The sequence below is a fragment of the Hippopotamus amphibius genome, chromosome 7, assembly GCF_030028045.1.
Source record: "Hippopotamus amphibius kiboko isolate mHipAmp2 chromosome 7, mHipAmp2.hap2, whole genome shotgun sequence".
Classification (NCBI taxonomy): Eukaryota; Metazoa; Chordata; class Mammalia; order Artiodactyla; family Hippopotamidae; genus Hippopotamus; species Hippopotamus amphibius.
The window spans coordinates 20,138,581-20,154,168 of NC_080192.1; the positions used below are offsets into that span (position 1 = coordinate 20,138,581).

At 35.1% G+C, this 15,588-nt stretch overlaps 1 protein-coding gene across 4 annotated transcripts in view; it reads right to left on the reverse strand.

Annotated features, from left to right (window-relative positions):
• MYBPC1 (myosin binding protein C1) overlaps positions 1–15,588 on the reverse strand; it is an 86,732-nt gene that overhangs the window by 30,003 nt on the left and 41,141 nt on the right. For all 4 annotated transcript variants that reach the window (XM_057741003.1, XM_057741004.1, XM_057741005.1 and 1 more), the window contains exons 13-20: positions 12,177–12,343; positions 11,095–11,227; positions 9,436–9,560; positions 8,352–8,457; positions 7,234–7,400; positions 5,357–5,519; positions 3,953–4,059; positions 3,495–3,628 (exon numbers count right to left, since the gene is read on the reverse strand). In XM_057741003.1, the coding sequence (XP_057596986.1) occupies positions 3,495–3,628; positions 3,953–4,059; positions 5,357–5,519; positions 7,234–7,400; positions 8,352–8,457; positions 9,436–9,560; positions 11,095–11,227; positions 12,177–12,343 (1,102 nt within the window). The remainder of the gene's footprint in view (positions 1–3,494; positions 3,629–3,952; positions 4,060–5,356; positions 5,520–7,233; positions 7,401–8,351; positions 8,458–9,435; positions 9,561–11,094; positions 11,228–12,176; positions 12,344–15,588) is intronic.

The following is a 15,588-nucleotide window of genomic DNA, read 5'->3' on the forward strand; positions in this document are numbered from 1 at the left end:
GAAAAGAAGTGGTGAGAGCGAACATCTTCTCTCTCCTCTTTCTCATCTTAGAGGGAAAGAATTCAACCTTTCACTATTACATAGGACGACAGCTGTAGAATTTTCAGGGATGTCTTTTATCATGTTGAGGAAGTTCCTTTTACTTTCTAGTTTGCTGAGAGATTTTTACTAGGAATGGATGTTGGATTCTGTCAAATGTTTTTCTGTGTCTATTGAGATGATCACATGTTTTCTCTGGTTTGTTAATATGGTGAATCATATTAACTTATTTTTAAATGTTAAACCTACTTTTGCATTCGGGGGATAAGCCTCATGTGGATTTAATGTATTGTTCCTTTTATGTATTTTTGGATTTGATTTGCTAAATTCTGTTTAGAATTTTTTCATCGATGTTCAGGAGTGATATTGATTTGTAGTTTTCTTGTAATTTGTAGTTTTCTCTTCTTTTTCTGGTTTTGCTATAAGGGTAGTACTGGCTTTCAAGAATGTGCTGGGAAATATTCCTATCTTCTTCAATTTTCTGGACGAGTTTGTATTGAATTTGTATTATTTCTCTCTTAAATGTTTGGTAGAACTTCCAATAAAGCCATCTAGATGTGGAAATTGTTTTGTGAAAGACTTTAAACTACAAATTCCATTTCTTTAATAGATATAGGGCTATTCAGTACTGATTTAGTGGTATTTTGCAAATTCTGATATGTGGTGTGTTCATAAATATTTTCTAATTTCCCTCGCAATTTCTTCTTTGATCCATGAATTACTTCTTAAAAAAACTACTTAGTTTCTAAATATTTGGAAAAACTCCAAATCTTTCTGTTATTGTTTTCTAATTAATTCCATTGTGGTCAGAGAATATCCCTTGCATGACCTGAATCCTTTCACATTTATTGAGACATTTATGGTCTGTTTTGGTAAATCTTCCATGTGCATTTTATTTATTTACTTATTTATTTTTACTATTTATTTATTTATTTATTTATTTATTGGCTGTGTTGGGTCTTCATTGCTGCGAGCGGGCTTTCTCTAGTTGTGGTGAGCTGGGGCTACTTTTCGTTGCAGTGCATGGGCTTCTCATTGCAGTGGCTTCTCTTGTTATACAGCACGAGCTCTAGGCATGCAGGCTTCAGTAGTTGTGACTCAAGGGCTCAACAGTTGTGGCACATGGGCTCTAGAGTGCAGGCTCAGTAGTTGTGGCGGACGGGCTTGGTTGTTCCGCTGCATGTGGGATCTTCCCAGACCAGGGATCGAACCTGTGTCCCCTGCATTGGCAGGTGGATTCTTAACCATTGCACCACCAGGGAAGTCCCTATATGCATTTTAAAATAATGTCCATTCTGCTTTGTTTAATGGAGTGTTCTATAAATGTCAACTACATCAAGATGGTTGATAGTATTTCTCAAACCTTGTACATCTTGTAGCTATTGAGAAAAGTAGTGAAATCTCTAACTTACCTATTTTTCTTTGTAATTCTATCATCTTGCTAATTTTTTTCTATTTGTCCCATCTGTTCTTTGTGCCTCTTTTTCTGCCTCCTTTAGGATTCATTAAATATGTTTTTGTGGTTCCATTTTACGTCCTGTGTTGGCCTATTAACTCTAACTCGTTTATTGTTTTAGTGGTTCCTTTAGGGTTTATAATATAATCTACCTTCATGTGGTATTATAATACTTTATATTTAGCAAAAGAAACTTACAATAGCATACGTCTATTTCACTACTTCCAATTCTTACTTCCTTTTCTCCCTTCTTGGCCTTATGTTTTCATTATCGTAAATTTTACTTACACTTATGTTTGAAGCTCCATGATTATTAATTTTGTTGAAACAACCAATTATCTTTTAAGGAGATTTAAATAATAAGAAAAAAATTCTTATATATTTAATCCATGTAGTTACTGTTTCTGATGCACTTATTGATAGCTCCTTTGTGAAAATGTTTTTATCTTAATATCATTTCCTTTTTGACTTAAGGACTTCTTTTAGCATTTCTCATAGAGCTAGTCTGCTATAGATGACTTCTTTCAGCTTTTGCATATCAGAAAATCATTTTATTTTGCCTTCATTTCTGAAAATTATTTCTACTGAGTATAGAATTCTATGTTGACAGTCTTTCCCCTGTAAACGTTGTTCCACTGTTTTCTCACTTGCTTTGCTTCTAGAGAGATCAGCTGTCATCCTTGTCTTTGTTCCCATGGGTTTAATGTGACTTTTTTCTCTGCCTACTTTTAAGATTTTTTCTTAACCACAGGTTTTGAGCAATTTGATTATGATGGGTCTTGGTGTAGAAGTCTTAATGCGCCTTGTGCCTGGATTTTATTGAGCTTCTTGTACCTGAGATTTTATAGTTTTTATCAAATTTGGAAAATTTGGGGCCATTTTTTCCCTACATATTTTTATGTCCCCCTTCTTTGGGGACTCCAATTACACATAGATTTGACTGCTTGAAATTGTCCCATAGCTCAATAAAGCTTTTTTTTTTTTTCCCTCCAGAAAGCAGAAAAGGAGAAACACTCTCCAACTTTTTAAAAAAACTAAATTATATTTTAGATCAGCTTTGAGCTTCCTGCAAAACTGAATGAAAAAAGTACAAACAGTTTTCATAAAACACCTGTCCCCACACATGCACAATTTTCCCCACTATTGACACCTCCCACCAGAGGGGGGACATTTGTTACAATTAACGAACCTACAATGACACATTGTCATCACTGAAAGTCTTTAGTTTACATCAGGGTTCCCTCTTGGTGCCATGTATTTTACGGGTTTTGACAAATCTATAATGACATGTATCCATAATTATAGTATCACATGGAACAGTTTTACTGGCCCTAAGACATTTTATATAGGAAGCTGTAGAGTCACACTTGAGCTGGCTCTACTCTACACTCCGATCTTATTTATTATTCTCCTCCTCACTCACTCCTCCCTGGCCACACTGGCTTTCTTTTTATTCCTCAACATGTCAAGTGAATGCTCTCCTCTTGTTCTTTGCACTTGCATGGACATCACCTGGAGATCTCTTTGCTTTGATCTTCACATAATGATGCCTTGTTGTCATACACAGACGCTGTTCTCATGCCCCATGCAGTCACTTACTAATCATATTACCCTTTTTTTTTAATCTTCATAACACTCATTACTATCCAAAGTGACTTTGTTTATTTAATTTACTTATTTAATGATTCATTGTCTATTTCTCTTCCACCCCATTCCCTGACACCCATTAGAAGGAAAGGTAGAATCTCATTCACTGTACATAATAATATTCATATGCATATGCATATGGTCACATAGTAGGTAGACAGAAATATGAAAAGCAAATGAACAGTTATTATATTTGCCTGAAAATCAGTGATCTTTCTTTATTAAAGGAATTACATCTTTACTGTACATTTATTTGCTGCCTTCTTTCATCTGACTCAAGAAGGGCAGGGAGTAGAGAAGGCTGTGTGCGTGTGTGTGTGTGTGTGTGTGTGTGTGTGTTTGTAGAACAAACCTTATCTGCTCGGCTCCAAAGGGCTTTAGGAGGTGGTTCTCCACTGATGGGAATCTCTAGACGAAGCTTGTTTCCTGCAATTACTGTCACTGTATTGTCAGCATCAAGACCATCAAGGATGATCTTAGGAGGATCTGGAATATTAAACACAGCCTTTGTTATCAGACAGTTATTTCCATGTGATTATCTGGGTTAGTACACACCTAGTGTTAAACATTGGTAGTAACCAATATTTAATGTGGTCAAAAAGGATATAAGAGGAGTCACAGTAGTTGGTGCCTGGTACCTTGCAAAACCACTTCATTGTTCAGATCTCTGAAGAATCAACTATTATGATTAGTGATTAATACCAATTCATATGTTTTTCTTTAAGTATCACATATGGAATATAATTCCAAGGTAAGCAAAACCAGAAAAACAAGAATACAACTCTGCAATGATTTCTTTTATCTACTCACCAATAACATGAACTTTGGCAGGCAAGGTAACAGAGTAGGAATCTGGTGCAAATACATAATCACCTTCGTCCTCAGTTAGAGCATTGGCTATCACCAATTTGTGGATTCTAAGGAAATGAAAAAACATATTTCTAAGACTTTGCAAAGATTTAGGCTGTATAGGACTCAAACTGAGGAGACACCTGATTTTTTTTAACTTTTAATTTTTTTATTTTTTACAATAAACTGCATATATTTAGAGTGTACAATTTAGTATCCCAATCTCCCAATTCATTCTCCCCCCCAACCCTCCCCGCTTTCCCCACTTGGTGTCCATATGTTTGTTCTCTACGTCTGTGTCTCTATTTCTGCCTTGCAAACCAGTTGATTTGTACCATTTTTCTATAGTCCACATATATGAGACACCTGATTTTATCTTAACTTGTTTAGTGTAGCCTGGGAGAGAGAGTGAGAATAATGTGAAGTCTTAATTACCCTATTTATTGAGCCACATTCAGTATTTATTTTGGGCTATATGAAACTATCTCTACAAATACAGCCTGCTTACTATGCAAGCATCTCTGGTGCCTTTTTAAAATCTCAGAGCTTAAAAAAGGATAGACGATAACACCTCACTGATGCCATACTCTAAGATTCAAGAAATTACCAAGAATAACCTTGACTTTGGTTTTTTATACAAACCTAAGAGCAATAGTTCTTTTTTTTTTTTTAAAAAATTGAGGTATTGTTGACATACAATATTATATATTTCAGGTATACAACGCAGTGATTCACAATTTTTAAAGGCTATACTCCATTTATAGTTATTGTAAAGTATTAGCATAAGAGCAATAGTTCTTAACTTTACTGGCATCATAAGCCAGTGAATATCTGATGGACACTATGGCTCCTCAATCTGGAGAAAAACAAGTACTTTTGTACACACAGAATTTGCTTACAATTTCAGAGTATTTACTGGGGCCCCTGAAGTTCATTCACAATCTCCTAAGAACCTTGCCCTACATCTTTACTAGATTCTAGGGTATTATGCAACCTGCTGCCCAGGAAAAAAATTGTGGAAAGGTCATGTGACACTTACTGGTTAGGGTCAGTGAATCCAATTCAACCAGTTCCTCAACTAGAATTCAGTATCATTCCTCTAAGCTCATGTTTATATGGAAAGACTCAGTCAATGGGTTTTGAAATAACACAGCACCTCACTGTAAGGTACAGGTACAGGATCACAGGTAGGACATGAGGTACAACAGAGAAATCTTATTCTTGCTATTTGGAAGCAAAGAATCAGAAATAGATCCTCTCCCTATGACTACTCTCCAAAAATTCTTACCAATCATGAACTTTAGGAAGTAGAAGAAGTGAAGATGGGGACCAGCCCTCACTTAGGGATCACCCTAGCTTATTTACCTTCCTTTGTGAACAATCTTTAGACGGTCAGTCTCCTGAATGGGTAGGCCATTTTTAGTCCACTTTCCTGATATGTTTTCAGATATTTCACACTTCAAGCAGATTTCTTTTCCAATATTTACAGTCTGATCAGTCAGAGGTGTCAATATCTTCAGAGGTTTTACTGCAGAAATAATAGATGGTTATAAGCACCAAATCCAAATTCCAGACAGGCCAAGGTGGTGTCATTTCACAACGGTACAGTCAGTTTCACCATAATGCTTGTTTTGAAAATGAGAATTTGTTCCAATGCAATTGGAATATTTGGCGACAATTAGAGCATAACACACATTTTATGCTTGATCATGCATGATTTTACTCATGAGAAGGACTGGGTAAATCTGGAAAACGGCACCTGGCTGAGCCAGGTAGGAATGCACAGGACACACACACACACCTGAAACATCTACCAGCTACTTTAGTTCAGCCATGTTAAATGAGCCACATTCATGCACATCTGAGATTACAATTCTCCATCCAATTTCAAATGACCTCCTTCCACTACTTCACAATAGTTCACAAGCTGCAACACTTCTGACACCACTTCCGCAAGCAAATGTCAGGTCTTTTTCAAGGTAAAGTGCCATACTTATTGTAGTATTTATTAGCCATTTAATACCTGTAAAACTGTGCTACTGTTTTTTTTTTTTTTTTTTGATTAGGTTCATTTTACTTTTTAAAAATGCGTCCCTGACAAAATTGTTGAGTATTGTGTCCTTAACCCCACTTTCCTCATTAGCTCTATGATTTTAATCGCATGACTTTGTACAGCATAGTAATTTTTAGAAATGCATATGTTATGTTACAGCAGGACTGACTGTAAGTGCTTTAAAAGGATACAAATATCAGATAAGGATCTGCCTATGGTTGAAAAAACTTTTTTGATATTACATGACAATGGCCATCACTCCACAAAACATAAGGAGGGTATTGAGATTACTTCCGAATAATTCAATGATCATATGAATCGCAACTGGACTAAGAAAGAAATAAAGAAGCAGGATTTCTGCTTTGCACCTATTACTGACCTTCTTGTGAAGTTTGCTATTCTAATTTTCATGGCTAACTGGAAGGGACAGACTCTACCATTAAGAACTGACTACCATTGGGGGCATTTGGGGAAGGACATGAATTCCCTCATGCCTCTAAAGCATATTGAGGGACCTCCCTGGCAGTCCAGCGGTTAAGACTTCGCCTTCCAATGCAGGGGATGCAGGTTCGATCCCTGGTTGGGGAGCTAAGATCCCACATGCCTCACGGCCAAAAAACCAAAACATAAAAAACAAAAGCAATATTGTAACATATTCAATAAAGACTTTAAAAAAAATGGTCCACATCAAAAAAAAAATCTTTAAAAAAATTGTTTAAAAAAAAAAATAAAGCATACTGGCAAATTAGCTCTTACAGTCTCCTCATTGAGGCCTGTTAACTTCTCAGCCCAAATGTAACAGAATGTTGAATGTTTATTGAATAGATAGCAAGTTCACCAAAGGACTAAGCAAACAGGATGTCAGGATTTGATACCATTTCTAAGTATTTATCATCTATTTATATGGTTTTGGGATTAAAATATTTCTTAACCATTTCAGTAACTTCTCTGGCAGGTGATTTTTATACTTCTTTCCCAATATTGGTATTCTACTATTAAACTGAGTAGTAAGTTCTTAGAGACCCTGATTGATATGACATGGACACTCAGTTAAAATGGAATCTAATTTTACCTATTTAAAATTGCCACAAGTAGAAGTCAAATAGATTGAAACTTTCCTAAAACTGAATTAACAAACACAACACACTAGTAAAACAGCTTGGAAGATATCCAAGGAATTCTTACTTACAATCAACACTAAGTTTAGCGGATGACTGTCCTCCTGTTGTCATTACAGAATATTCTGCACTATCAGCCTTCGTTGCTTCGTCTATGACCAAAATGTGTCTTTTGCCATCAACTTTAATGTGGTATCTTGATTTTGGACCAGGGATGATTTCCTCACCATTCTTAAACCTGAGTTAAAATAGATTATAAAAAGAGTTTTATAAAAGACCCTTCAGGAGACAGATACCAGACACTCAAGAGCTGTTTGTTGAATTAAAGAATGTATGGATCAATCTATCAATAGATTAATATTGTAACAAGTATTGCCTGAAAAATGACATTAAAAAAATATAAGCCCACTCTTTCCATTCAAGATCAATCAGATAAAGATGCTAAGAGTGGATGTTACCTATGTTTGGGCTCTTGATGCACACTAGTAAGAATAACATTTTAATACATTTTAAAGGTAGTTGTGATTCTAGATTAGAATGAACAAATCTATTCTGTACCAATTACTAGAGATTCCTGCTGCATAATTTACTGTTTCTCAATTAAGATTTTAAGATTCCGAATCTTCTAGTCTTTAATTTTGAGGTTACTCACAGAGAACTTGAGAGAACACTTCCCATCTGACCTGAAAAATATGCTTTTTATTTTTAAGAAATGTTAAAGTAATTGGTAATTCTCAGTCTAAAATATTTTTCTGAGATAGTGTAACAATAAAGTGACTAGGAATAACATGGAAAGAAAAGCATATTTTCTTTTTTTTTTTGAAAAAAAGTATATTTTCCATGTAACTTGCCACTATGGCATAGTGAGAGTAAGCATGGTATAGAGCATCCATGGGCTTTGGAGTCAAATAGACCTGGGGAAATTTGAGCCATCCATTAATTAGTAAGTGCCTATTTCCCTATATCCTTAACAATGTAGATTTCTGGATCGTTTTTCAGTTTTCAATTTCACAGTTAAAAAAAAAAAAAAAACCCAGTATCTTAGTATAGTTTTAGTTATAATTTCTACTAACATGAATGAGGTTGAGATCCTTTTCATAAGTGTAAATGCAATTTCCTGTTCTCCAAACTATGAAGGTACTTTTTATTGGTCTATTAAAAATGAACAGACCTCAGGAAAGCTATTTACCATTTTACATTGGCATCATCTTCAGACACCTCACATTCTAGTTCCACTCTTTCCCCACAGTAAGCTTTAGTATCTTCCAGCTGTTTGGTCACCATAACTGGAGGCTCTAGTGTGAAAAAAAGGAAAATCAGAATCATTAAATGTCCAAAAACCTGCCTCATGACCTTGGGTTTGTTCACAGATGAAAAACCAACAATAAGAAAGTATTATCTATCATAGAGTCATGGTTAGATGGTGGTAGATAGTAGGTGGGTTTTTATGATTTTTCATGGCAAAATAAATAGCTGGCAACCCTGGGTAAGTTTTTCCAGTTTTCTAAGAACTCTCCAAATCAAGTAAATTATTGTTTTAGAGAGCAGGCAAATTGTATCAAATATCCTTCTTTTGGCAAATAAGATACCAGATAGCAGACATTCCTGGGGAAGGAGAACCTATAACACTAAAATTCTCTACTTCTGGTTCTAGACAAATGATAGAAATTGCAGAATTATCTTTTAAAAAATTTTTTTAATTGAAGTATAGTTGATGTACAAGATTACAGAGCTGCCTTAATCATAGGTCCTCATAAAGAAAATAAATGATTCATGGCTTCATTGACACCCTCCAGCTCTTTTCACAATGTCTTAGTAAATGATGGTCTCCAGCGATCTCAGTGCCAACCACTGATGCCCTTTACAAAGGAAACTGTTTCAAGGGAAATCTATTTTTGATCAGCTGAGTGTGTGAAATGGTTATCCAGCAGACTTTGTTGGGTTTCAGAAGCTATCACTAGAACAATTATATTGCAGAAGTGTCCTTGCTTGAGCCAAAACTACAAGGCATTTTTACTCAGCATCTTTTTCCTCTCCTTTGCTTTTCTAGTCTTCAACAAACCTGAAGATTAATTAGGATACACAATAACTGCCAGTACAGAGATGCTTCAATCCAGAGCCCATCTAATGCTCAAGCTAAACCATCTCTAGAGGTACTACTATCTCTGTTCTGGAGCTCAAGAGCTCACTTCATCGTTTCCATTTTGATTATTACCCCTGAGAGAAGGAGAGCTGTTGGCTCTTGATGGTTATAGTATGAGATTTCACTTTACCTCTCACAAAGAGCTCAGTGGAACATTTCTCATCACCAGCTGTCACATAATACTCCGAATCATCTGTTAGCGTACAGTTATTGATAAACATGATTCTTTCACACCCTTTATGTTCAAAGATGTATCTGTTTTAAATAGAAAGAAGATAAACAGAGTCCGTGAACTTGATTTTATTCCCTTCTTTATTGCCAGCAAATTTGGCTCGCAATTTGGTCATATTTGAAAGTCAGAAATAGTAATTTTGCTCTGCAATTTATGTAGCCATATCTTACATAATAAATATCAAACATGAAACCAATTTCTATGTTTACAACACATAATGTAATACATATGCATATTTACACATACTTATGTCATTATTTTCTTTTATACATGTTTTTTATTTCAAATATAAATCAGTATTGACATATTTGCCAATGAACAATTTTTAACCTATTGTTGGAAAATAGGGCTGGCTAAGATTTTTAACTCTGCAGATTTTAAAAAATGATCAATTCATCTACTTTATGGAGGGACAGAGACCTGATCTTTTTCATTGATTCATTAATTTCACTCCTTGTTAGCCTGGTGACACAGATTTTATTGGGTGAATAAATGATCATACAATTTGAGCAATAATAGGAACTTAATCATTAATATAGGTGGTAATTCTACAGAATGTGATATTCTCTTAAATGACCTTGAGAACTAGTGTTACCATATCATAGTCATCATCTACTAAGAGAGAGCTTGAGTGTTTGGAAACAAAAACCTGAAATCCAAGGAGACTGAAAAATTTGATTATCTGTGACCTAGATTGTAGATGGCTATATCGGGGCATTATAACAGACTAAAGAAAAAGTTCTCATTTGGGAAATTCTCAAACTGAAGACTTCAAGAACAAAACACTAAGCAACATTTTTCTAGATAAAGGTAACCAAGTAAAATTATGTTTTTGGTAAATTCAGGCTACCTCCAAGAGATGTTTACCAGATATAAACATTACTATCACAAAGTCACTCAGAGAGCGTGGCCTCATTAAGATATTGGAAACCACCTAACTGTACCACCGAAGTGACAGATTTTCAGGATTAAAGTCTCTTATAAATATGCACATGGTCCTATTAACTTAAAAAAATATATTGGAGTTGAAAATCTCTCAGATCGAGAAGGATCTCTGTAAAGCAATTTCATAATAGACCAATGATACCATCAGATATCAGGGATTAGTCTGTTTCATTCATTTGGGAAAGGGCCAAAAAACAATAAAACATAGGCTTTAGATGCTATTCTGGAAAACAAAAGTTATCTAATTACAAGGTGTGATTCCCAGCTGGTATATCAAATATATATTTCAATATTTTTCAAAATTTTATTTTAAAAAATATGGGAAAAGTTTGGCAATGCTGTGAAGTAATCACATATAACCTACAGTGACACAAAACTATAATTAGGAATCACTTGAAATAGTTTGTACAGAATTAAAACATAAAACAAGGTTTAATTAATATAGCACTATAATTTTGAGGGTTCCAAAATACATGAAAAGTTTTTGCTGTCCCTCCATATGATTTTGTATCATAAAGGTATAACTAAAAAGTACTTTCAGGCACAGAAAATTAAGTCAAATTACTCTTTGATTTATATAGTTACCACTGATTAGTTGCAAATTCCACTTACTTTGTACTGGGTCGAATTTCTTGACCATTTTTATACCATTTCACCTCCAACTTTGGATCTGCCAGTTCCACAACAAATCTTACCCTGCCTCCTTTATCAACCTGATATGCAGGATCAAGAATTCTTGCAAAAGCTGGAAGAAAGAAGAAGCAAAATTATATTAATATGCATATGCTATGAACTTAGTCAATCTATGTATGAGAACCTAAAACTAAATAAAAAATTGAGACTGAAGAAGAAAAAATTAGAAACCTTCCAAATTATGCCTTATATTTTAGAATTCTGCATCAATTTATCAACAATAAGATGGTTTAAAAATGTAAGGAGATTCCACATGCTTTTGGAAGAAACATAAGAAAAGAATTATTGAAGAGGCTTTAAAAATGATTGCCTTAATTCTTCAGGGAATGTATAATATAAAGCAGCCAAATGAAATCTGAACTTGAAGAACATGCTTCTTCTCCTAATATGATGGTTATTGGGATCATTGGCATTATCTGTACACATCTATGTCACAGTTTCTTTACCATAGAATTTATGAGACACTTTCAATGACCCATGAACTTAAATGGAATGCCTTTGACTGATTGAAATGGTAGGCTTCTAAAGTTTTGATACTGTGGAAACTTGCCCAAATATTGGCGTGTTTAAACACTTGGGTAACCTTATCTTGTGTGAGAAGTGAATTCCCCATGCCTCATCAAACGGGTGGAAGAATATAAGAGTAAAACAAAGAAACAGAGAATCTATTCTGCCTAACTAAGAATCAGGAATTTGAGAGTGAGGGAGACGTGCAGAGGCTGGAGAAAGGGACCGCTGAGAAATTCCCAGGAACAGCGGGGATGTTTAATATTCCATTATATGGTGCACTGTATGTGTCACTGTAACGTACCTACTGTTACTTTAAACCTTCAGCAGCTGCTCTCTCCCCTCTTAGCCGATGATGTGCGGGGCAGTGAACTACTTCACCCGAAGCCAAGTTAACTAAGAGAAGTAACCCCTGCAAATTCCACTCCAACTAGTGCGACTGCCAAACCCAGGAGAAAATAGGAAGGATTAAGGTCTACCCCAGGCGTGCTCACCTGCGCTCTTCTTCTCCACTCTGCGCATGCGTTTGAGCCGCTTGAGCATCCCGCGCAGGTCAGTGATGCCGTACTGGAAGGCGATCTTCTCGTACTCGCTGGGTTTCGCATTCTTCAGCAGCTCCCACACGTCTACCTCGGGTTGTTCCTCCTGCTGCTTCACCTCCCTAACCGGGGAGAACCATTGCCTAGTTTAATAGCTGCCCACTGGCCCTTAAAGACAAGGAAGGTCGGAGTATGGTACCGATTTTTCGGTTCAGTGCTAAAAGCTCTGTTTAAAGCCTGAGTCCTTAAAGCCGAGGAGAAAGTCTACTTTGCCTGAAGTCTCAAGGAAACTTCCAGATAGTCAGAGATCAGGTACGTGCACTTATAGGAAAGCTCTCGTTTTCCTAGTTAAAAACACAGTATTGGGGGAGAGGAGGATATCAGGAAATAGTCTTAAGATATTTTTACTTATTTTCAACTTGAAAGTATAAATAGGAGGTGAGACTTTGAGGAACTTAAAAGATCAGTTTTAATCTAGGATATGGATATTGAAATAAGGATTAAGAACTAGAAGATTTTAGGTGTTGGTCTATGAACGAACAATGTTCTCTTTCTACCTTCATTGGTGTGCATACCTTAGCTCTATAAGGAGATGGTACAAATACAGTATTTCAAGTCTTCCGATTTTGCAAATAGCATTTTTCCTACCATGTTAGTAAATGTGTACAATAACCACTTTTGTTGTTTTTTAATACAAAAAAACATTTGAGACTGTGACTAAGCGTTTGCTTTTTGTTTTTGTTTGGTTGTTTTTCATATGATTTTTGTGTATACATATCCTTTTTAAGAGAAACAATTTTTTCTAAATTGTCAGGGTAAGAAGAGAACGAGACCCAAAATTTTCTCATATTTCATCTAAAAGTACTGTCTTGAACTTTTTTGGAAGCAGGTTGGGTATGAATCACACAAATATAAATGAGAAACTGTAAGGCAAGTCATTTACGGTTCCATGAACAAGGTGAAAGTAACTTTTTAGTTTAATTATCAAAATCATGACTGAATTTTGATCACTGGCAAAAGAACATATAGAACATCCAAGGAACATATATAATATATATACACACATATATGATTTAAAGTACACACACTTGTCTGTATTTTAAACCCCCCCCCCAAAAAAAATGAAACAAAACTCAGGAATAAACACTCTTTAGGGAAAGAGCCTTCGTGTAAATGCAAAATATAATTTAAATTGATTTCCTTCACTAGCTAAGTAGTCCTAATTTTGTTTAAGCTTAGTTGACTTTTTATCAACTAAGGTTAATTTGGAAATGTTATAGTGACTACTTACTGTGAATAATGCTGGTTTGGATATGATTTTTCCAGGAAAACTGGTCAACACATCTTAAACATCAGTGTGAAAACAGATTTATGCTATCATGTTAGCATACAATGAGTTACATATGTTTGCATTTTCACATTAATTACACCTGTTTCAGAATTTCTTGAGGAAATACTGGGTTGTAATCATAGGGAAGGGGAAGAGAATAAAAATATGCACATAGAGTTTAGGGTGGTGTTAGGCAAGGGTGACTTCTGCAAATCTAATCTCCACTGCTATGTCTTTTGCCCAGTAGAAGATGCTGAGGCAAATCTGGAAGATGGAAGGAAGTGAGAGGTCATTGGTCCACCAGTAAACTTTGTGGGAAGGACGAGCAACACCATTAGAAAAATGTGCGTCTTAAAAACTCAAGACACACTGTTATCTTCATGTCACTGAAATGGTAACTACACCCTCTATTAGCATGGGGAAATTGAAAAGCTTAAGAAAATCCTTCTGAAGTTGAAATATTGGTAATAATTTGCCTGATCTACTATATCTACTGCCTGAAAGCAGTCTAAATTTCAAATATAACATTTAAATATTTTGTAGGAAGGCTTGGAGAATTGCAATTAAAATGTGTATGGGTGTACATATGTGTGTATTCTCTGTGGGTCTTTCCTCAATCCACTTTATTATTGCTCTATTTTTGTCACATTAGTCTGAGTCCCCACATTGTAAAATTATACTACATTGTGTTCAATTTGTATCTCAACCAAGAAGAATTACATATACTTTTCAAGTATCCTCCTGACATTGGTGAAAAGATTTAAAGATATCAAACTAGATTAAAATAGCTAACAGGAGGCACAGATCAAACACTGAGACATACCTAGATGCATGAGGTGAATGTTTATACGAGAAAGCCAGTAATAAAGATCATCATTTTCAGCTTGATTTTTTGAGTCGGTTTTGTTGGTAGATTCATAAAACCAATTGTCCTCACCATTTTTTTCATTAAAACACCAAAATACACCCCACTCTACCATGATCTTAATCCTATCAAATTTTGTGTACAAACACCAATGACCTCTTGCCTCTTCCTTTCCTCTTCATCACTTTGCTGAATCCCAAATTGCAAGGAGATGTGTGCATCATTTTGTACTGGAACGTGAGGTCAAGTTTCCCATCTGCAGCATTTCCTTAACTCATTCAGGACACATCGTTACTTACCGTGGTGGCTGCACATAACCTTATCTGCACAGCTACATTAAGTTTCAGTAGGGACAAAAATACAAATATCTATAGGCACTACTGATTCCTATAAAACATTTACAGTACTTCCATCTACGTCAAAATTTCTATAACCTGACAATCAGTGAAATATAAAGTGGGTATAGAAATTTTATGTAGAATAAAACTTTAAAGTATTTATATAGGTCAAGTCCCATAACAAGATACTGCTCAAAAGACTCACTGTGATTTCTCTAATGTCTATTTGAAATATGCTGACTTTGTTCAGGGCAGGGAGATCTTTTGTTGTATAAAGATGTTGATTGTAATGATATTTATTCTCCTAGGGATTTTGCCACACACTCTTGGAGGAGCAGAAATGGTAACCACATGTCATTACCACAATGAAAACACATGCAATTCACAAATTAGTAGGAAAACATGATGATTTCTAAAGTTATACTGGTGGATTAGTATATAGTATATTAAATGAATATAGCCTTATGGTAACAACAATCTAATTATGAGTTAAAATCATAATTAAGGGATTAAAGAAAATGAGAACTGGAGACATGTTGACTGCCTGTTTTCTTCAAATAATTTTTTTTCTTTAGTCATTTTGACCATTAATTAGATTTCTTTTACTCTGCAAACTACTGGTAGAAGTATTCTGTTCTTTTTTTTATTCTTTTTCCTTTTAATTAGACTTGGCACTTAATAATCTACTGTATTACATTTTTATTGATTGTGTGTGTGTGTGTGTTTGTGTGTATTTTGTCACTTTATTAATATAAGTTCTTCAAGGGAAAATGTCACATTTTGAGGGGAAGTGGATATTTATTTGACACCTGTACGAGCCAGGCCTTTTACATT